This window comes from Hylobates moloch, unplaced genomic scaffold, assembly GCF_009828535.3.
Source record: "Hylobates moloch isolate HMO894 unplaced genomic scaffold, HMol_V3 SCAFFOLD_15, whole genome shotgun sequence".
In the NCBI taxonomy this organism is placed as follows: domain Eukaryota; kingdom Metazoa; phylum Chordata; class Mammalia; order Primates; family Hylobatidae; genus Hylobates; species Hylobates moloch.
This window is the reverse complement of record NW_026652290.1, coordinates 49,464,330-49,485,984: the sequence shown is the minus strand read 5'-3', so window position 1 is coordinate 49,485,984 and position 21,655 is coordinate 49,464,330. Positions and strand designations below refer to the sequence as shown.

Here is a 21,655-nt window from a genome sequence, read left to right as displayed (position 1 = left end):
CAATGAGCAAGGAGACTGCCCATCCCCGTGTCTTGTCTTGTGTGTGGATTTGTCCACATCCAGCTCCAGAGAGATTCTTCACCTGACAGCCTCGGCTGAGGAGGACCAGATGCTCCAGGGCATCCCCAGCAGGATGGGTGTCCCGGGACAGGGCCTCGCTCCTACAGTGCCTCTGTAGCACCTGCTGCCCTCAGACCCATTTCTGGCATTCCCTCATCAGAAGCCTGTGTTATGGGGATTTGGGAATACGCCAACGTATCTAGTAAGATTTTCAAAACATAAAACCAATACTCTGTTCACGTGGGATCTTGCTAAAGCTTAAATCTGTATGTCCAGAGATGAATGAGATCTTACTAACTGGGGGACAGAGTATTTTCCATCTCATTCTTACACACTTTCCTCAGTGATTTAATTTCTGAATAAGAAAAGGAAGAGCACTTTTCAGAGAATGACTGGAAATTAAGGGCATTCCAGTATTGACTGGAAAGTGCCGTGGCTCTTCACTTATCTCCCTCTTCATGCTAAGTGTCGCTGTCAGACTCAGCCCAGCTGACTCCCTGTGGCTTACCCTTGCCAGAGCTGGTGCAGGTACAGGCTTTACTGAGAAATCGGAAGCTGAAGGGATGGCCTCTAGCTCAGGGTCTGCCTGATTCTACCAGTTTCAACCAAACACCTGAGCAACGTGAAACTGCAGGCTGTACCCCATCTACTGGGGAGTTGCCAGCTTAGGCTCAGGCACACTCTGGGACCATCCTGGAGGCCCTGATGTGTGGACTGGGGACTGAGCATGGGCTGGTCAGCTTGAGGCTCCCTCCAAAGCTCAAGGGAAGGGGGAGCTCCACTGTCCCCCACTCCATCCAGCTCTACCCAGAACAGACCTGCCTGTTTGCTATATTCTGGAGCTGTGTGTCTGTATAAATAAATAAACAATGTGACTTTTAAATATAGGGTTCTGCTGCTAAGCATTTTAAAACTCACTGGTCCAGGCTGGGCATGGTGGCTCACGCCTGTAATCCCAGCAGTTTGGGAGGCCGAGGCGGGTGGATCACAATGTCAGGAGATTGAGACCATCCTGGCCAACACAATGAAACCCCATCTCTACTAAAAAATACAAAAAATTAGCTGGGTGTGGTGGTGGGCACCTGTAGTCCCAGCTACATGGGAGGCTGAGGCAGGAGAATGGTGTGAACCTGGGAGGCGGAGCTTGCAGTGAGCCGAGATCGCACCACTGCACTCCAGCCTGGGCGACAAAGCGAGACTCTGTCTCAAAACAAACAAACAAAACAACCTCACTGGTCCAGGTGAGCCTCACCTTAAGCAGCTGTCACAGCTTGATAATTGTGTGTCTGAGAGGGTTTCTTCGGAAGCCTGCCACAGAGAGTGGCTGGGGGAATGGGGCATCCCCCATTCTGAGCCCAGATGTACCTCAACACCCATGCCTGCTTCCAGGTGCCCTTGGGGTCCCTCCCCGCAGGGTGCAGGGTTCTCACAGCAGTCAGTCTTGCAGAGGACCTGGGTAGACATCTGGTCACCATTGAAGGGGCTGGGGCCAAGCCAGGCAGGCAGCCCTGAGCCTAAGTGCTACTCAGAGGCAGGCCCCAGAGCATGGCTGGGGGATGTCACTGTCACATCCCGGTTCCTGCTTGTTGGGGACTTTCTGTCAGGACTGTAATGAGTTTGGTCAAGCCTAAGGCCTGGGTTTGCTCCTTGCAGGCACTGTGTCAGAAGCCCCAGAATCCTGCTACAGCAGGCCCAGGGGAGGGGAGCGCCCTGACAGCCACAGCACCCAGCATGCTCGCTGCTGGCTCCTGCCCCAGTGACAAGGGCAGAGCTCAGGCTCGGGTGATGCTAGGCTTGCTACAATTCCAAGGGTGGCAAGTAAGTGAAACCCCCTACGTTATTCCCACACTGGCTGCGGGAGGCTGTTTCTCTCTCTACGTCCTCTAGATTCTCTCCTGGTGGCTGCTCAGCCCAAGGACCCCTGCACAGGTTTGGCTGCCATGCCTGGCCCTTGGGGCTCAGCCAGCTCCCTCTGGGGTTCATCTCCCCCTAGGCTGTTCTCTCCACTGAGTGCCTCCTGTAGCCCCACATACTGAGCTGACCACAGACACAGGGGCCCCTTAAGAACCCCGAGGGAAGCATTCTCTGGTCTCAATCCCAGAAAAGGCTGTGCTGCTCTTAAGCAACTTGCTGTCTTTGATTTTGTAGCAGCTGAGACTTGCGGTCCTTTTGAGTGAGGCAGGACAGAAAAACAGAACAGAACAAAAGACACAGGTCAGTGCACATCAGATGCCATTTCAAAAAACACCAATGAGAAGTACGGTTTCTGGGCGACTTCATTTCCATCTTCTTGAAGGGTTGGGTGGAGTCTTCAGATACAGTTGATGAAAAGGATGACACCCACCCATGCCTGTGCCTCCTAATGTCTCCTGGGAGCGCTAACATGGCCCCATCCTGCCCTGTTGCACCACAGACATCCAGGAAGTCCTCGTCTTTCTGCTCGGGCCAGCAGGACTGGCCCTGCACTCCAAGGATTTTTATTACGGAAACCCAGCCAAGCCAAACATCAACTTAAAAACACGTGAGGAGGAGGACCCCATCCCGGGGTTTCTCTCCGTCCTTTTCAGTCTGCCCTAGGGCCCAGACAGTCTGCTCCCTCATCCCTGCTCTGGCTGGTTCCCAGCCACTGTGAGAGGCCCCCACCCACTCACTGCACAGAGTTACTGTCAGGGGCCCGTGGGTGTCGCACAGCCTCCCTGGAAGGGTCCTGTCAGTGACAGCCGGTCCCCTCCCCTGATTGTCACTTACAGGCATGGTCCAAAAGCCCAAATCACTAATAGTGAACTTCAAACTCCTTCAAGAAAAGCTCAAAGATACTAGTTACAGTTTAGCCTCAAATAAGTAGTAGAATCTTCAGCAAGAAAACCATGAACCAAAAAAGAACAAGTTTCCTTTTGCTAAACAAAACGTTATGTTTAAAGAAAAATGCCCAAGCGTTTTCAATCAAGCGTAAACCATATTTGGGTATAGGGGACTTAGAACTGTAGAAAAATAAAACCAAACTGACTAGGCTTAAAACCTTCAGCTCTTTAACCAAGCCTCAGGCTCAAGTCCCTCGGACAGCAGGGTGCTGTGGGCGTGCCTAAGAAAGGGCCAGCATGGGGAGGAAGACTTGGTTCTTGCTTTCCTCCATGTTCTCATTCCGGAATGAATGAGATCAAGCCACTGAGCCGGCAACTACTCATTCTCTAGGTGTCTCCCACCATGGGCCCTCCCCCACCTCCTCTCTGGGATAGGGCCTTCAATGGCACCTAGTGAGAAGCTTTTATTAAAAAAAAAAAAATACTGGTAAACATTTTGCCCCTATTGCTTGTAGTTACCACGCTCTTCTGAACCATCTTCACCAAGCTCTAGTCCTGGTTTATCCATTCCTAGAATGACCGGCCTGTTAGCCTTGACAGACAGAGGCCACTAAATGGCTCACTAGGTGGGCAAGGCCTTTGGTGACGGTAGACTTCACTTGCCAGCGTGGACATCTGTAAACTCCACCTCATGACAGAGGGCAAGACAAGTGTCCCCTGAGAGGGTGGAGTGAGTCCAGCTGTTGTGCACAGATTATCCAACATGCATGCTGATGGGTGCCTGGCTCTCTGCCTGCCCACCAGGCTAGAGGAGCGCCTCACTGCCAGGGTCATCTCTGTTAAGGGGTTAGAGTGCCAATTAACTCCCCAGAGCAGGTTAAAGAAACCTCACTTGGATTTGGTATGTGTTTGTTGGAGCAGGATGAATTGAAATAAAGTAACCATGACGCAGGCGTTTGCCATGGGGGTGTGAGCAGTGCATGCAGGTGGTGGGAGAGGCGGTTTACCTCCTGCATGGGCCGGGAAGCGGGTGCATTTCAGGTATCCCACGAGACCTGCTCAATTACGGACTGTCAGAGGAGAGAGCAGACATGAGACACACAACCAATCCCAAACACACGCGGTGCCGCTGCCGCCTCCGCCCGCCCTCCTGTGCATGGCTGGTTCTGGACAGCACACTAAAGATGTGCTGCTTCCTGGCTGGTGAACAAGAGCAGGCAGCATCATCTGTCGGAGGCGGCACCAGTGTCACAACAGTGATGTGCAAGGAACAACACAGGCACAGCTGACAGCAGGCCGACACGAGTGGGGCTGGGTGAAACCTGGCCTCGAGGCAGGAGCCAATCATGCCAAGTGCTGCTCTTCACAGCCCTGGCCTGTCAGTGTCATTGCCAGGAGGTGGCTCCAAGACAGAGACAGAGCTCAAAGCCACCAGAACCAGCCCAGCAGGGTGAGCTCGGGCTGGCTGAGTGCTAGGCCCTGGGGCTTTGGCAGCTGCGGTCCATGGGAGCACCCATACTTCAATTTGGGCTCCTCTCCCCAGTGTCCCTCAAGCCCCTCCCACCAGGGGGCTGGACCCCAGACTCACCTTGGACCTGATATTTCTGAGTTGCCGGGTGACACAGGATCTGTCTTTCTTCAAGAAGTCAGGGTTGCTTTTAGATTTCATTATATCTGAGGTATATAATGAAAACAAACAGACCTGTTACCTTTGCTTTCTAAAACCCTCTGAACCAGACTCAATCCTGAAACATTTCCCAAGCTTCCTACTGCAGCATACTTAGGACAATTCCTTAAACAACTCTAAGGGAATTCAAAGCCAATAACCATAAAACATGTTAGATCTCTTCAGACCACCACAAAACACCAGCACAATGGGAGAATGTGTATGTGGGGCCCCGCCAGGGCTTCCTGCACTGTGACTGTAGCCCAGAACAGCATTCCCTCCAAAGGGACTTGGTCCCCTCACTCTGGTGTGAGACCTCAATGCTGAGCAGACCCCTAGCCCCATTATCCATGATTCTCCACCTTCCTCCTGGTAGCACAGGGCTGTCTAAAGCAAGATGATAAGGCCAAGGCCTTCTCATTGTCCACCCACCCAGACAGCAGTCCTTTAGGCTTCTTACAAATGTCTACTTAAATACCTGTAACACAAACAGATATTGAGTCATATCACACATCCTGTGCATGTGTGGGGTTTTCTGTTTTTTTTTTGTTTTTTTTTCAGACGGAGTCTTGCTCTGTCGCCAGGCTGGAGTGCAGTGGCGCAAACTCAGCTCACTGCAACCTCCGCCTCCCGGGTTCAAGCGATTCTCCTGCCTCAGCCTCCTGAGTAGCTGGGACTACAGGTGCGTGCCACCATGGCCAGCTAATTTTTGTATTTTTAGTAGAGACGGGGTTTCACCATGTTGGCCAGACTGGTCTCGAACTCCTGACCTCGTGATCCGCCCGCCTCAACCTCCGAAAGTGCTGGGAATTACAATAGGCGTGCACCACCGCACCCAGCCCTCTATTTCTTTAAAGAGACAGATTCTTGCTGTGTTGCCCAGACTAGAATGCAGTGCCTATTCACAGGTGTGATTCCACTACAGGTCAGCACAGGTTTTTTTTTTTTTGAGGCAGGGTCTCATTCTGTCATCCAGGCTGGAGTGCAGCAGCGTAATCATGGCTCACTGCCACTTCCACCTGCTGGGCTCAAGTGATCCTCCCACCTCAGCCTCCCAAGTAGTGCTGGGACTACAGGTGCATGCCAGCGGTCCCAGCTAGTTTTTTTGTATTTTTTGTACAGACAGGGTTTTGCCATGTTGCCCAGGCTGGTCTTCAACTCTTGAAATGAAGTGATCTGCCCACCTCAGCTTCCCAAAGTGCTGGGATTACAGGTGTGAGCCACTGCGCCTGGCCAGCACAGGAGTTTTGACCTCTTTCATTTTGACCTGAGCCAGTTCACCCCTCCTTAGGCAGCCTGGTGATCCCCTACTCCCAGGAGGTCACCATATTGATGCCAAACTTAGTGTGGACACCTGATCAACTTAGCTTTGTGTGTGACTGCCTAGAACTCCTGGGCTCAAGTGATCCTCCCACCTCAGCCTCCTGGGGAGCCAGGCCTACCACCAAGCCTGACTACTCAAGGTATTTATGGAAAAATGAAGTCTTCCTCCCAGCATCTGTCAGTACATAATCACTATTCCTTGCCTGACAGAAAAAAAGTTGATTTTTTTTTTTTGATATTTTGTGAGCTAGCACATCTTTTCCTGTTTGTGCGTTTTTGTATAACAAGTCAAGATGAAGGTCACATGAAATTATGTATAATCTGGCAAGGTGCAGTGGCTCACACCTGTAATCTCAGCACTTTGGGAGGCCAAGGTGGCTGGATCGCTTGAGACCAGGAGTTTGAGATCAGTCTGAGCAACGTGGTGAAACTCTGCCTCTACTAAAAATACAAAAATTAGCCAGGTGTTTTGTGGCACACTCCTGTAGTCCCAGTTACTGGGAAGGCTAAGGTGGGAGAATCCTTGAGCCTGGGAGGCGGAGGCTGCAGTGAAATCACGCCATTGCACTCCACCCTGGGCAACAGAGCAAGACCCAGTTTAAAAAAAAAAAAAAATTACGTATGAGCTTAAAATGCTTGATAAAATGTTAACTCTTTCATCCTCCCTGCCATCTATTTTTTACAGGGTACCTAAATGTTTTTAACCAAGAAAAAAAAGGGCCAGTCCTGTTGTTCATTCCAGAAAGCAGGGAGCTCTCTCCCATTCTCCACTCTACGGCCTTTTACAGATATTACAGTCAAATCCTAGGATCAAGCAGCTGGTGAGAGCTACTTCTGCCCAGTGGTTGAGTTCTTTAGAAAAACGAGACTTGTTATTATTTCGAAAATATTATGCTGATACTATGGGTTCTCCCTAGAGCAATCAGCACAGTATCCACCGCTGCGATGGGGAGAGCAAGGCCTGTCTGGGGCAGCCGTGTGAGGCTGGTGCTCCTGCTCCACTGGGATGCCTGGGTCTACAAGCATCAATGGGATTCTTCTGCTTCAAGTCAAGCACCGGGAAACCTCTACGACCAAACCCCCATAAGCCCCCCAGCAATAACCGAGAGGGCATGACCCGAGGACACACCATATCCGGACACCGTGGCACTGTCAGGGGACTTTTCCCCCAGCGCTTCCGTTGCAGCCTTGAGCTGCTCCTTCAACCTGCTGATGTCACAGTCAGCCTTAGCCTTCACGATGCTGAGCTCTGTGTAGATGTCTTTGTACTTGTCACTTGCGTACTTCTTGTCCTTGGGAGTGAAATGACAGAGAATGGTAGTTACATCCAGGAAAGAGGAGCACACACAACATGGCCTGTCTTCCTGGGGAATGAACACGGTGGGGAGGCTTGCTGTGGGCGGGAGAGGAGGCTTGTTCACCTCTGTCTTCTAGAGGCAGACAGTGGACAGAGAGGAAAAACCACGGGGCCTGAGGACACGGGCACAGCCATCAGGACATGGCAGGATAATCTCCAGGCCCGGTGAGTGCAGGAGGCAGTTCCGGGATTGCCCGACCAGCCTGGTGTGGCCCTGAGTGACCAGGCCCCGCCCTTGTGGGCTTCAGCCTGGAAAATCCTCTGTGTCTTGGATTCCCTAGGTGACTGAGTGACCACCAATGATTCTGTCGTCTCCCCTGATTCCAGGAGTCCCTGGAGGAGGCGGGTGGAAGCCAGGGGGCGGCCCAAATGGAAATCAAGCCTTGCCTCACTTCACAGGCCTTTTCTCTGGAACATTCTGCCCAAGGCACACAAAAAGCACATATACACTGAAGCTGGAGCCAGGCCAGGCAGGTTGCTCATGTCCACGTTCCCACAGCACCTACCTGCAGGCTGGTCTTTTAAGAGGACTTGATTTTGGAAACCTCCTTCCTCACAAGAGTAAAATCTGCTTCAGAAGAGCCCGTGCTGAGCCCCAGCCTGAGTTCAGGAGGCGCATGTCACCTAGAGCCTGTTCCTGTACCCGCCCTCCTGTGGTGCGGTGGCCTTACCCGCAGTGCCGTCTGCAGCTCATCCTTGAGGGAGCTAATCTCCTGTTTCAGGTACTGTATTTCCGATTCCTTTACCCGCAGTAAGACCTAAAATGACAGATCAGGGACCAACATTCAGGAGCAAAGAAACCTCCAGAGTCTCCACAGCAGGCTGAAGCGTGCAGAGGGCTCTTGAATCACCAGTGAGCAGGGCAGCCTCGTGGTGCCCAATGCGGGGAAGCATCGTTTAAACACCGCTCACAGCTTCAGCCTCACATACAGAAACAGGAAGAGGAAGGAAACGGCCGTGATTCCTCCCAGTGCCAAGGACTCCCTCCTCAGCCTGGGGTGCTGTGAGCTAGACCTGCTTGTCTCCGGGGACCAAGCCCGCAAGAATCAGGAAATGTTACCACTGACACTTGTGTCAGACTCACTCAGCCTCTCTTGCCCGCCCTTTTGGTAAAGCACTCATTTAGTACAAGACACAGGCACAGCAGACAGCGGCCCAACACCTGGACTCGGGGCAGGAGCTGATCACACCAAACACTGCTCCCTCCCAGCCTTGGCCTCTCAGTGTCACTGCCAGGAGGCGGCTCCATGACAGAGACAAAGCTCAAAGCCACCAGAACCAGCCCAGCCGGGTGAGCTCTGGCTGGCTGAGTGCTGAAATTTTAGCATATTTTAGGGTGAAATTTTAATTGAATGTGGAGAAATCTAAGTGCCTTCCTAAAAGGACACCCTATACTCCAGAATCCATCATTCTAACATAAAGCGAGCCTCCCTGACTTAAGCTGCAGCAGCCACATGGCTACAGAACATGTCCTTCTGAGTGGTCAGTGTTTGTGGCATGGCAGAAATGGAGGGGAGTGGGTGGAGTGAGATGGGGTCAGGATCCCCACAGCCTCTCGAGGGCTCCACTCGGCTAGTGGCTCTCACGCCACCTGGCAGCTCACTGCTCCTCGCCGCCTCTGGGTGATTTGGATCTTTCTGGACCCTGCGACTCCTGCAGTCTCAGGTCTGTCCCTCCCACAACCCTGTAAGTCAGGGGCCATGCTGCACTCCCCTGGGGCTCCTGGGTGCAGAGCTGAGTCAGGCAGGGCCTGGCTTCTGATGGTACCTCTAGTTCATAGGCATCCTTGCCCTGTGCAAGGGGTGACCCAGTGGCCTCCCCACCGCCGTCCCCAGTCAGCAGCGTCCGTAACCGTGTGATCTCTGCAGCCAGGCGGTTGTTCAGCTCCTGGGGGACAGCAACACAACAGTGACACTCCAGAGCTGCCTGGGGCCAAGTCGCATGACACAACCCGGGAAGTCCATTTCCCTAGGTTCTTTGTGTATCTGTGGAACTGCGTAGGCAGGATCCAATCGATAACCCTTAATTCCTTTCTGTCACAATAACCAGTGTCAATCTGTTCCATGGCTGGTCCCATCTGAGCTCCTGTGGGGTAATCTTTAAGCCACAGTGGTAATGAGTGGACCCAGTCCTGCCTGAGTAGCCTCATACACAGCCCTGTGCAGCAGCCATGCCCCCTGGGAAGGCCTCAGGTGAGAATAGGACTATGTGCCCAGCCCCAGGGGGTGTTTGTGCAGGGTGGGGTCATAGAGGGCTGTTTAATTTGGTGCCCACAGAAAAGCCAATATTGAATGAATCCTGACTTGAACCTTTCAATTAGCCAGGATTTAAATGCACCCCAATTAACTAAGGAGCAAGCAAATCTTTTATTTATTTATTTTTTAGACGGAGTCTCGCTCTGTCACCCAGGCTAGAGTGCAGTGGCGCGATCTCGGCTCACTGCAAGCTCCGCCTCCCGAGTTCACGCCATTCTCCTGCCTCAGCCTTCCCAGTAAATGGGACTACATGTGTCCGCCACCACACCCAGTTAATTTTTTGTATTTTTAGTAGAGATGGGGTTTCACCATGTTAGCCAGGATGGTCTCAACCTCCTGACCTCGCGATCCGCCCGCGTTGGCCTCCCAAAGCGCTGGGATTATAGGCGTGAGCCACCGCACCTGGCCAGAGCAAGCAAATCTTAAGAAAAAAATCTGACAAAAATAAATGTGAGCCGTAAGCCTGACCCTGGGAAGTGTCAGCTCAATCCCTGGGGGACAGGATCCTGGAGGACTGGGATGACCCTGCCAGGCCCTGCCCAGAAACAGTGAGCCAGAGGTTCAGAGGAGCACAGAGAAGACACCAAGACACCCGAGAGTCTCAGAAAGGGTCAAAGCAAGCGTGATGTCATGTGTAAGCAGGTGGTGCACTTGGCAGTACAGCGTTGCTCTAGCTATCCGCGGTGATGTTTCTGACAATACAGATGGCGACGCTGGGTGGCAGGGAGAAGCCTTGGGGCAGGTGACCACTCTGTGGCTCAGGGACCTTCATGCCACTTTGAGGGTGAGGCCTGGCTCCAGCTCCAGTGTGGACTCACCTGACTATGGGTCTACCTGACCTTGAGTGCCCCTGAGTAACCTTGGGCTCACCTGGCTGCAGGCTCACCTGGTTGTGGGCATTGAGCTCCTGGTTCTCACGCTGGCACTGCCGCAGGGCCTGCCGCTCGGCCTCCAGCGCCTGGGCCAGGTGGGCATTCTCCAGGCACTTCTGCGAGTACTGCTCCGAGAGGACCTCCAGTTCCCGCTGCACCGACTGCAGCTCCTCCCTGGGGAAAGGGCAGCACTCACTCCTCTGCCTGCTTCAGGACAAGGCCTCTCAGAGGCCGGTGTCCCTCCTTGACACCAGACACAGCCAAGCACAGGTCAGGCCTGCACAGTCTGTTGTCTCAATCAGCCTGGGTCATACAGAGTAAGGGATCCCTTACAGAGATGGCCTCATGCCCCTCCCCGGTCCTTTCTCAGTTTGACAGTCCTACAGCTAGCACTTCTCTGGGGATGCCAGTCAGGACAGAATCCAGTCTGCAGCCACACAGAACCCCCATTTCTAGAACTCTCTTCTGACTCAGAATTTGTTTTCAGTAAACCCACTTTTGAAGCCATCTGTGTCTGACAGCCAGGACCAGGCTCTACACAAGAGTCAACAAACCAAGCTTCCTGAGGCTGTTCTGCCACCCTGGATCCAGGAGCGCCGTCCTCCTGCAGGTGAACCAGGGATGAGGGGCTTCCAGGTGAGCCACCCTGCTCTGACCAAGGTCAGCGTGAGCCTCTACAGGGTGCTGCTGACTGCTGCCAGCTCCTGAGGCAGGGACCCTGGCTTCGGCTATGCTATAAAGGCTCCTGGTAGAGCCTGAGTGCCGTGACGCTCATGGTGGCCAATCTGTGGGCTTCTGGCTGTGTCAATTCCACCAAGTGAAAAAAGTCTACAGCAGTTATTCTGGTATTGTTCTATCCTGCCTGTGCAGAGAGAATCAGCACGTGTGGTTTTAAACCGCAGTGCTAGTTCTCACTTCTGCCCTGTACGACCAAGCCCAGCTGCCTGGCTCCCGGTGGGCTAGCAGGGCAGCTGTCGAGGAACACATCTGGGCGGTCGCTGGGATAGCCCTGGACAAGAGGGGAGTTTAAGATTTCGCTTGTTACATCTCGTTCTTGGCATTTCAAGGAACAGTCTCTCTGAATAAAGGAGGCCCCACTTGGGCCATATCCTGCACTGGACAAGAGGGCATCTGAGTTGCCCTCAGCACCCAAGGGCCCCAGGCCCCAACTTCTGGAGGCTCCTGCAAAGACACAGGAAGGACCCAGCTGTTGCCTAGTCAGCCACCCCCCAGGGGCCCTCCCAAGGGCAGATGGGCAGGCCAAGCCACTTACAGGTACTGGCGCCGCAGGGCCTCAACATCTGAGTTGACGCTGCTGATCTGGGACCGCTGGCTCTTCTCCAGCTCCCGCTCCATCTCCTCCCGGTGGGCGTTCTTCATGGCTTCGATGGCTGCAGGCAAGGACATGGCCTCAGCACCAAGGGGCCACACCCTTCCTGCTGACAGGGGTGGGGGTGGGGAGCTCCACACAATGGGGTGGCGCCTGCCACTGCTGATGCTTGCTTAGTCAATCAGCAGTTGGATTTTGCATGACAGGCTGGCCCCTCATGAACCAATTCTCTGAGGTGGGTGCAGGCTGGGAGAATTCTCCACGAACACTCCCTCTGGAAGGAATGCACGTTTGGCTTTTTTTTTTTTGGTGTTAGAAGAAAACCAAACTGATTAAATAAATGTCAATGTTAAATTCCAATATGAGTTTATAAAACAAGCAAGCTTTTGTGCTGGTGTATTTTCTTCCTTGGAACTAAATTAACAAACCACTGAGGTGGCGATTACATAAAGGGACGGCAGCACAAGGCGGAGGGGACGTGCTTGTTTAGGGCCACCTGCCAGTGAAGCTACATATCCTCACGCTGACGGCAAGGGCGCTCTGGCCAGAGGTGGTCCCATGTTGACAGGTGTCTGTCAGGGGGAAAGTCACTGGCTGGACTGACACTGGTCAGTCTACTTGTTGGGACTGGAAAGTCACAGGTTGGGACAGCTCCTTGTGTGCAGCCGGCCACAACGGGGCTGTCAGGGGTCGAAGTGTGCGCTCCCAGCTTACAGGCTCTCAAAAGGGACCTAAAATTGGCCTTTGCCTCATAGTGAAGAGTCAAAGAACCCTTCAACAATGAAGTTTACATCTCAGCCAAAAGGCAATTTAAAGGCTGCCATTCCTCTGAGTTGTGTGTCCAGCTCAAAAAAAGCTGGCCACCCACCCTGCCCTCAGGGTTACCCCACTCCCCACCTGAGATGGTGGCCGCTGTCTCCTCAGCTAGGAGGCGGTCTTTCTCTTCCCGAAGTTTCTCTAGCTCCCGCTGGTGCTGCCTCTGCAGATCTTCAATCTTCTTCTGGTGCGTTTCTTCCATTGCTGCAAACCCTCGCTCACACGTGGCCTGCAAAATGCAAAAGGGACTTCATCGACTTCTTTCTTTACCTCTAAGTTGGGGGCCCTTTTTAATAAAGGAGCCAGGAATCCCACCCCGTCCAGGCCCAGCTGTGACTGGGCACTCACTGAGTGTGCTCCACCATGGGCGCCCTGAACAGGATCCCTGGGGCTGCCTGGGGATTCTCAGCAATGCCATCAGAGCATTCAGAAAAGGGTGTTACCAGTCAACTCTACCTCTTATTTCTGTGACTGTACTGTGCCCCATTTCTTCCTGGGAGAAGGTGGCATGGTGGGTGGGGAGAGGCTGCTATGAAATGGAAACCAGCCAATCCCGGACCTTCCTGCGTTGCTGCCAGGTGGGACCCACAGGAAGGAGGAGAGAGCACGTGTGCAGAGGCTGGCTGTGTCTGGTCTGGAGGGACACAGTGAAAGGCCCATAAAACACAGATGAGGGACTTGTCTGCTGGAAGGAACCAAGGCCATTCCACATATAGGGAGTGGCCTGGTGGGCACTGGGCTGGGAGCCTCTCAACCCACAGTGGGTTAGAGTCTACTTCTGGGAGCTGTGGGTTGGGACTCTGCCACTAGCCAGCTGACAACCTCCAGCTGGTCACTTAATGCTCAGGTGTTGACTGAGGGAGTAAGATCAGGCACAGGATCTCCTTCCTTCTAGCCTGTGTCTTCTTTCTTACTCTTTTTTTTTTTTTTTTTGAGACGGAGTCTTGCTCTGTCACCCAGGCTGGAGTGCAGTGGCCCGATCTCGGCTCACTGCAAGCTCCGCCTCCCGGGTTCACGCCATTCTCCTGCCTCAGCCTCTCCGAGTAGCTGGGACTACAGGCGCCCACCACCACGCCCGGCTAATTTTTTTGTATTTCTAGTAGAGACGGGGTTTCACTATGGTCTCGATCTCCTGACCTCGTGATCCGCCCGCCTCGGCCTCCCAAAGTGCTGGGATTACAAGCGTGAGCCACCGCGCCCGGCCTCTTACTCTTTTCTTAAAGAAGGGCACCGATGACATAGCACCTCTGCTAACTCTAACAAGTACATGACAGGAGACCTGCTTTCCAAACTCTCCTGTGCCTCCCTAGAGTGACACAGGCATGCCCCAGGATGGGAGCAAGCCACAACAGGAAGCCCAGGCCTGGTTATGAGAGCTGCGCCCACTAACAAAGCAGGTGAGCGTGCTGCACAGCTGCTGGGAGGGGTGGGTGTGCAGCTATTTTGAGCATGGAGGCACACACTTTCTGTCTAAATCCTTCAAGTGGTCTGCTTCAGAGAAGGGACTAGGCCTCTCACTGAGTTTTAAAAACTGGAAGAACGTGGCCACATTCCATTCCAAATTCAAGTGTGGGGGCTTCCCCACTCTGGGCTCACAGCCTGCACCACTTGGTTAATCTTCTTGCATGTGGATTCAAGAAAGGATACTAAGAAATCCTATCAGCATGCCTGGGCATCTTTCTCTGGGCCCACTTTTGGCGATGGCCAACTCTGAGAGCCTCAGGCAGTATTTCCAAACTCGTGGTCAGTCTGGACTTGACTGCAACCTATGTGCTGCTCTGGGTGAATGTCTCAGCCATTGCCATTATTAACTAGGCATCCCATCCCCTCTCCCAGCAGCTCCACCTGGAAGCATCTGTCTCTTCCTGCCACCCTCACACCTCAGGATGGCTGCAGGAGCTCGGAGCTCTGGAGCTCCTGGTCCTCAGGCCCCAAGGTTGAGCTCTTCTTTCTCCCTCCCACTCGCTTTGGTTTGTATGTGGCTTCTCAGTTAACACATTTAACTAATAGGTCTTTTTTAATTTAAAAAAAAAAAATATGGAATACTTCACGAATTTGTGTGTCATCCTTGTGGAGGGGCCATGCTAATCTTCTCTGTATCATTCCAATTTTAGTATATATGCTGCTAAAGAGAGCACAACTAGTATTAATAGGTCTTTTAAGTCTTATTTTTTTTTCTTTGAGTCTACTTGCTGGGAAAAGTCTTATTTTAATCTGAGTGCTTTGGAATACTATGCAGATAAGAGTCAAAAATCTAACAGAAGCACTGGGACATCTTTAAAGACCCAGTTGCTTCTTTGGAGAGAAATTATATGTTAAAAAATAATTGATCTTAAAAAAAAATGTTAATTTAAGCCAATCATTCCTGGGACCAAAAGAAGTTCCTCGATGACTGCAATCGTGGTGTGGTGGGAGCCTGTGGATGTCAGAGGACGGCTGTTAGGCCAAGACCCTGTCCCCAACGACCCAAGGGGAAATCTGCGTAAAGTGATGAAATCTCAAGGTGCTGTCTATTTACAAGTTCTGTATGCCTGCAGGGGTGGGTGAGAACACCACACCTGGGCTAGAAGCTCCCAGGCACAGGAAGGGACACTACGCAACGGCAGCTAAGGCAGCAGGGAGTGGATGGTGTCCAAGCCCCTGGGAAGGGCCTCATCCCGACCTGCATCATCTGTTTCTCCCTCCTGGTGACACTGGCCCAGCACAATCTCTGGTCAGTTCTCAACATAAGGCAGTCCTCTCTTTTCTGATTTCTTGCTCACTGCTGGTATAATGGCACCTGCATGGGGCCTCCCCTGCACCTGGTTGGCTAACCTAAAGCAGCCTCGGTGTGGAAGGGGCTCTTATGGATGCAGACAGGAAGCAGGGCATCGCTGTGCCCAGGCCCTGCCCCCCATGGACCCTGCTGATTGTCTGGGAAGCTGCAGGGAAGGGCACTAGCAAGCATATTTGGGGTCAAAGCAAAGGTTTGCACAATTAACTTTTCAAGTTGCACCTGGACCCATCTCGGTGCTGCTCTTGGTGAACTGACCACAGTGTCATCATATACACACATTTTCAAAACACAGCTGTTGAAACCTTCTTGAAACTCTTAATGGTTTTTAAAAGGTTTTGACTGATTTGGGGAAAGCATGGTGAAAAAGAGCATCTCAGTTCTCCTGAGGTGCTCGCTGACAACCACACCTGTGTGTCTGGGTGGGGCCGAGTCCATCACACAGAGGTGACGTGTGAGCTGCTGTTTCTATTCAGAGCTACAGGAGTAAGGGGCTGGGAAAAACAGGTGTCCTGCTAGACAGTGGCTGTGAGGATGTGTGGGCAGGAGCACTGGCAGCCGCCTGGGAGTCAGGAGCTCACTGCACAATGGTGCTGGCTCTGTGTGTGCCCGGCTCTGCCACATGAGCGTGGGAGGCACCACCTGAACATGGCTTTTGAGGGGCCCAGTCATCCTAGTCATTTACTGGGGCAGCTTCCTGAGTGGGAGGAACATTAGGGCACAGGTATCATGGTAAACTTTTGAGTCCAAGGAATGACGCTTGACAGCCACACATGGCGGGTGTGGCCTGCAGCTACAAAGGGTGGGGCCAGAGAGCTGGGCCTCCACTCAGCCCACTACCACCTCCAGGGCCTGGCATTTCGCCTTTGTGCTCCAGGACCTCAGGGGTGGGAGTGCAGGACAGTTCTGGGGAAAATCACTTGTAAAGGTCCTGGGGAAGGGGACAGGAGTGGCTGGAGGCTGTGCTCAGTGGGAAAGCTCTTCTCACCAGAGCACACATCATCAAATGCCAGCTCCAGAGAGGGACCCTCTGCCCAACTGTGCTCTCCTAGGGCAATCAGGAGGAGACTGCCCTCCAACCGGGCCCTGGCTCTCCAGAGTGCTGCTGTGAGTACAAGGCTGTCCTCAGGCAGCTGCCTCAGATTTGGGCTAGGACTGGGCCAGGCGGGATTCCGGGGGCAGGGGCAGGAAGGAGGCAAGGCTGGCAAGGGGACTGGGGGCTGCTCTCAGGAAGACAGAGAGGCCGCATTAGGCAGGCAGAGAAGTGCTGGGAAGACTACGTGCTCCTCTCCCACCAGGGACCCTGGCGGCCCTCCTGCTAGCTCTCCTCCTGGTGGAGGACACAGGGGGATGCCGAACAAGAGGCTAAGCCTGCGGTCCACGCCCTGCTGAGCAAGTAGAGGGACAGCAGCATATCCCCTCAATTCTGCCTGCATGGTAGCTGAGCCAGACGTCCCCACACCCACCCCGTTATCAAGGAAGATCTGCTTTGCAAATTGAATGGGGCGTTAAGACCTTAAGGCTCTCCAAGTCCCTCTGGTACTTCTCCCGCAGTGTGGCCGCGTCACCCTCCAGGTCCTTGTGTCCCAGCTCCTCCCGCATGACGTCCATCTGGGCCTCCAGCTCCTGGATGCGCTCCCTCAGCCCCGTCATGGAGTCAGCCTCTCCCTGGGTGGCCTGCCAGTTGGGGGCAGGGGCTGGCAGGGCCTTGGGGTGTGGCCCCTGGTGGAGGCAGAGGGTGTCCTGAAGGCACCTCAGGCTCTGTGAGTAGTGCTCCTGCAGGGTCCTCAGCTCCTCCTCATGGATCGTCTGCAGCTCCCGGACCTTGAGCTGGAACCTGTCCTCCAGGGTCTGTATCTGCTCGCCATGATGCCTCTCCATGTCCTGCCTGTCTCTGACCGAGGCATCCAGCTGGCTCAGGACCCGGCTGCGCTCGGCCTGCAGTGTGCTCTCGGTCCTGGTCAGCTGCTCCACCACGTACCGAATCTCCTCCTCATACCTGCCCCGCAGGGTGAACATGCTCATGCTGTGCTTGCTCTCTGCATCCTCCAGACACTGCTGCTGATGGTCTAGCTGGGCGGCCTTGGCCTTGAGCTCTGCATTCTCCCTTTCAACAATGGCGATCACATCCAGGTACTCGCTCTTCTGCTTGCGGAGAAGCTCCTCGTACTCCTCCCTCAGGGCCTGGGCTACCTGTGCCTGCTCTGAGCAGGAGGGCTCCCGGGTCTGCCAGGACTCCTTGCAGAGCTGGAGCTCCTTCTCATACTCTAGCCGGATTCTGCAGGCCGCATAGCACACCTGGGCCTGAATAATGGCATCCTGAACCAGTAGTGAAGAATACTGACTGAGGCCTCCCAAACAAGTGTTATACGAGAGACTCTGGGACACCTGGAGAAGCTTCTGGCAATCTCTCAGCGATTCCACAGGTGGCAGAGATGGTAAGGCTGCCGCTATCTCCTCTAAGAGGCTGGCCTTCTCCTTTAGCTGCTGGGCAAGCTCCTCCTGAATAGCAACAAAGGCCCCAGGGCTCTGGTCAGACACATGGAAGGGCTCCTGAGAGCCGTCTGAGTCTCGGCCCAGGACTTCTCCTAAGGGGCTCAGATCCCAGGACAGCTGAACACCATCTTCATGGCCCGCTGGAAGCCTGAGGGCTTCCAAGACCTGCTGCATCACTCTCTCAAAGTCTGGGGTTTGGTAGGCTCCCAGAATTTCCCTCAGCAGGCACTTGTGCTGCCGCAGGGCCGTCTGGGTGCCCCGCAGGGTCTCCTGGATGCTCTGTAGCCTGCGGTGGAACGACTCCCTCACTGACTGTGTGGCAAAGCTGAGCTCTGCCCTGACCCATGTGGCATTGGCCAGGATGGGGGCCAGGCCCTGTGGGATGCTCTGCTGTCCGTCTCCTGAGGCACCGACTGCCTCTCCTCCCAGCGTCCCCAAGTGCTTCCTCAGAGACTCAACCTGGCTCCAGAACTCACCATCCACCAGCACCTTCCTGGCCCAGGTGTCTACGGGGGCCCCAGCAGATTCCATCAGTGGCTGTCCTGACCAAGAAATCTCGTGGAGCATTCGGGAGACATCTGATGTTGTGTTCTTCAGGGAATCTGCTATCTGGCTGATCAGTGAGGCCTCCAGAGCAATCTGGTCAGAAAGAAGCCTCACCTGCTCCTGCTCTGTCAGCTCTGACTGGGAGCACTGCTGCAGGGAGGCAGGCTTCCCATTCTCCTCGGTGCCACCTGTCTCCAGCTGTGCACGGGCCCCGCCATGGGCTGGGGCCGGCCAGTGCTGCAGGGCTTGGATGGCACTGATGAGCGCACTCTCCACACTGGCCAGGGAGGCTGCGCATGCGTCCTGCTCATCCTCCTGGTTGGCCCTAGGCAGAGATCTCAGTTGTTCTCGGCAATTTTCCAGGCACATCAGGGCCTGACTGTTCTTGACCTGGAAGTCCCCAAGCTCTCCAACATGCCCTTCAACCCTCCTGGCCCTCTCCTGCCTCTCCTGCTCCAGCTGGGAGGCCAGTGCGCCAACCTGGAGCAGGCTGGCGTGGAGCTGCTCGCGCAGCTGGGCCTCGGTGCCCGCCCACTGGTGGTGCAGTGCGAGCAGTGCCTCACGGCTCTGACCCTGCTGGCTCTCCAGCCTCACGGTCACGTCTTTGAGCTTTTCCTCTGTGACGTAGAGCTTGGTCTCCAGGGAGTGGATGATGGAGAGGTACGTGTCAGAGTCGCCAGTTGCAGGCAGTACACTGGGTGGAGGCTCTGAGGACATGCTTTCTTCCGAGGGTGACTGGTCCTGGCTGGTGTCGGAAGATGTGCTGCTGGTCCAGGTCTTCTCAGACCCTTCGGGGTGAATGTATCTTTGGCACTGGATTGTGGAGAACCGGATTCTTTGCCTTTTAACACCAGGTGCCCCCTGGTCGGGTTTGGCTGTGCCCTGCTGATGGCCCTCCCTGTCAAGCACTTCCACTGACTTTGGGGGCACCATGCTTTCTTCCCTACTGGGGCTGCCGTCACCATACTCCTCCCCTGGAGGAGCCCCGAGGTCCTCGTCCTCATCCTCAAGCCTTGTGTGTGGGAGGCCTAGAGGTGCCCTAGTGGCTTGGACTGGTTGGCCTGGGAGCAAAGTGCCATCCCTTTCTGTCTCTTTAGGGGTACTCCGTGGCTCTTCTATGTCCTTTGGAGATTCACTTGCAAATTTCCTTAAAATCTCTTCTTTTGCCTGGAGCTTAACTTCTGTTTCCTCTAAGCTGCTCCCCAAGGCAACCATTTTAACCAAAGCCTCATTGAGGTCCTGCTCCTTCTTCTCCAGAACCTTCTCATGTGCTTCCTTAATGCGCTCCAGCTCTTCCTCTTTCTCTCTCAGCAGAGTGTGCATGCTCTGCAGCTGGCTGGAGACCCTCTGGTAGGAGTGCTCCAGGCTCTGGTTGTCGGCCTCTCTTCTCCTCAGCTTTTCCCGGAGCTCAGCTACATCCTCGTCGGACGTGGCCACGCGCTCTGTCAGCTCCTGGAACCGCTGCCTGAGGAGGTCCCGCTCGTCACAGAGGCTCTGCACATGCTCTGCGAGCCTGCGCACGCTGGCCTCTCGTGCCTCCAGCTGCTCCTCCAGCTGGTGCACCTGCTCACTGCCCTCGAAAGTGGCGCTCAGCTTCTCCTTCTGCAGGGTCTTCACCTGCTGTGCCTGACCCTGCAGCTGGTCCTCATAGGCGCTGGCCTTGTCTTCCACCTCCTTTAGGTTCTGCAGCAATGCCTGCTTCTCCTTCTCACAGCTTTCCAGCAGCAGCTCGTAGTTTCTCTGCAGCTTCTCCTCCATCAGCCGCTGGGCCTGCTCACTGGCGCCCAGTTGCTGGCTGAGGTCGGCAATGCGCTCCTGCAGCCTCTGGACCTCCTTTTGCCGGTCCTGCTGCAGCGCCTGCTGTGTCTCCAGGCCCCGTAGCTCCTGCGTCTTCTCCAGCAGCAGGGCCTCGGCACTCTTGAGCTTCTGCTCGCTAGCCCTCAGCTGGCTGCTCAGCGCCGCCTCGCTGTGTTGCCGCTCCTCCAGCTGCTCGCGGACCCGGCCCTGCTCCCGCTTCAGGTCGCCCTTGAGCTTGGCCAGTGCCTGCTCCTTGATGGCTAGCTCGGCGGCCGCATTGCTGAGCCGTGCCTGGAGGCTCCGGATCTCAGCCTCATGGTGCCGGATCGTGTCCTTGGCCTCCCCATAGCTACGCTTCAGGGTCTGAATCTGGTGTGTAATCAGCTCCTGGCGCTGGCACTGGGCTTCAAGCTCACTTTGAAGGTCTTGGTTGACTCTGTGGAGCCTCTGCCAGGCACCCGATGGGGAGGCGGCCACTTCAGTCTTAAAAAAACCGATTAAATACTGGTTAGTAACACTCGGGCCTCCCAGTTCTGAGTGTCACACCTCTGGCCAGGAACAACCACAGAAAGCTCCTTGATGGCTTTGGCTTTTATCCTTTGCACAACTTTATTTTTTTTTCCCATTAAAAAATCCAACAAATTATCTTTTTTTTTTTTTTTTTTTTTAGTAAGTAGCTGCTTCCAGATAAACAGAAAACATGGACAATAACATCAGAAAACAGCTTTAACCAAACAGCTTCTAGGAGAAATAAACCAAACAAAACTGAATAATGGAACACACTGAGAAGCAAAACAGACTAAAGGACAAGAGAGCGCCAGGAAGAGGGACAGGCAGGAGGAGCAGAGCACCTGCAGCTGTTTGTTTCACAAAACAAAAAGTACGCAGTCTTGACAACAAATCCTAAACAAGCGCAGTACGCAAGGTGTAGGTAAATGATGCCACTTCCTTCTAAGACAGGAGAAGGAAGGAAGGTAACACTCGGGAGATGTCAGCAAGGTGACATCCAAACATTTTCCTGTGGAAAGTGTAGTCAGTCCTCTAGAGTAACAGGAAGAACTAATCTCTACCTGTAAGAAGACAAAACGAGGGGGGAACGGGAACCATGGAATAAAATACAATAATCAACAAAACAAACAAACCTTTGTGGAGTTCAGAATAAGAAAAAGTGAAGCATGCAAAAACAAAACACAATGTAAATGAAACAAAACTCCCCACACTGAAAGGCATGCAGAAACAGAACTCATTAATATAGGGAAAAACAACACAAACAAGAGTGAGCTGAGCCCAGCCTAAGAATCTGGCCTGCCTGTGGCTCCCTCTCGGTCTGCTGGCCGGGGAAGCCACAGATGTGACACTCAGTTATGTTAAGTTCAAGTTACACTTCACGCACAGTGTCCAAACCATGCAAGCTCCTCCCAACAGTTAGTGTAGCACCCACCCCAGTAGCTGGCTCCTGACCCTTAACCCCACAGACCCCCTGCTCATTCTGAGTCGTGATTAAAAGCATTTCCAAAGCATAAAGGGTGGTGAAAAGTCACAGGCTATTAGACTTAGGGAAAA

The 21,655-nt window shown here is 53.9% G+C and overlaps 1 protein-coding gene and 1 non-coding gene across 9 annotated transcripts in view; both read right to left on the bottom strand.

Moving 5' to 3' along the window:
- Positions 1–21,655, bottom strand: part of MPRIP (myosin phosphatase Rho interacting protein) — a 153,438-nt gene that overhangs the window by 8,100 nt on the left and 123,683 nt on the right. For 3 of the 8 annotated variants that reach the window (XM_032177448.2, XM_032177451.2, XM_058429101.1), the window contains 8 exons: positions 16,769–20,575; positions 12,562–12,709; positions 11,608–11,725; positions 10,349–10,508; positions 8,975–9,094; positions 7,879–7,965; positions 6,980–7,142; positions 4,450–4,535 (listed from right to left, as the gene is read on the bottom strand). In XM_032177448.2, coding sequence (XP_032033339.1) covers positions 4,450–4,535; positions 6,980–7,142; positions 7,879–7,965; positions 8,975–9,094; positions 10,349–10,508; positions 11,608–11,725; positions 12,562–12,709; positions 16,769–20,575 — 4,689 coding nt within the window. Of the gene's footprint in view, positions 1–3,868; positions 3,932–4,449; positions 4,536–6,979; positions 7,143–7,878; positions 7,966–8,974; positions 9,095–10,348; positions 10,509–11,607; positions 11,726–12,561; positions 12,710–16,768; positions 20,576–21,655 lie in introns of all 8 variants that reach the window. The other 5 variants (XM_058429100.1, XM_058429103.1, XM_032177454.2 and 2 more) reach the window with 5 other exon arrangements.
- On the bottom strand, positions 14,512–14,618 carry LOC116484432 (U6 spliceosomal RNA). The gene has a single exon (XR_004252590.1). It is a non-coding gene; the product is annotated as a U6 spliceosomal RNA (small nuclear RNA).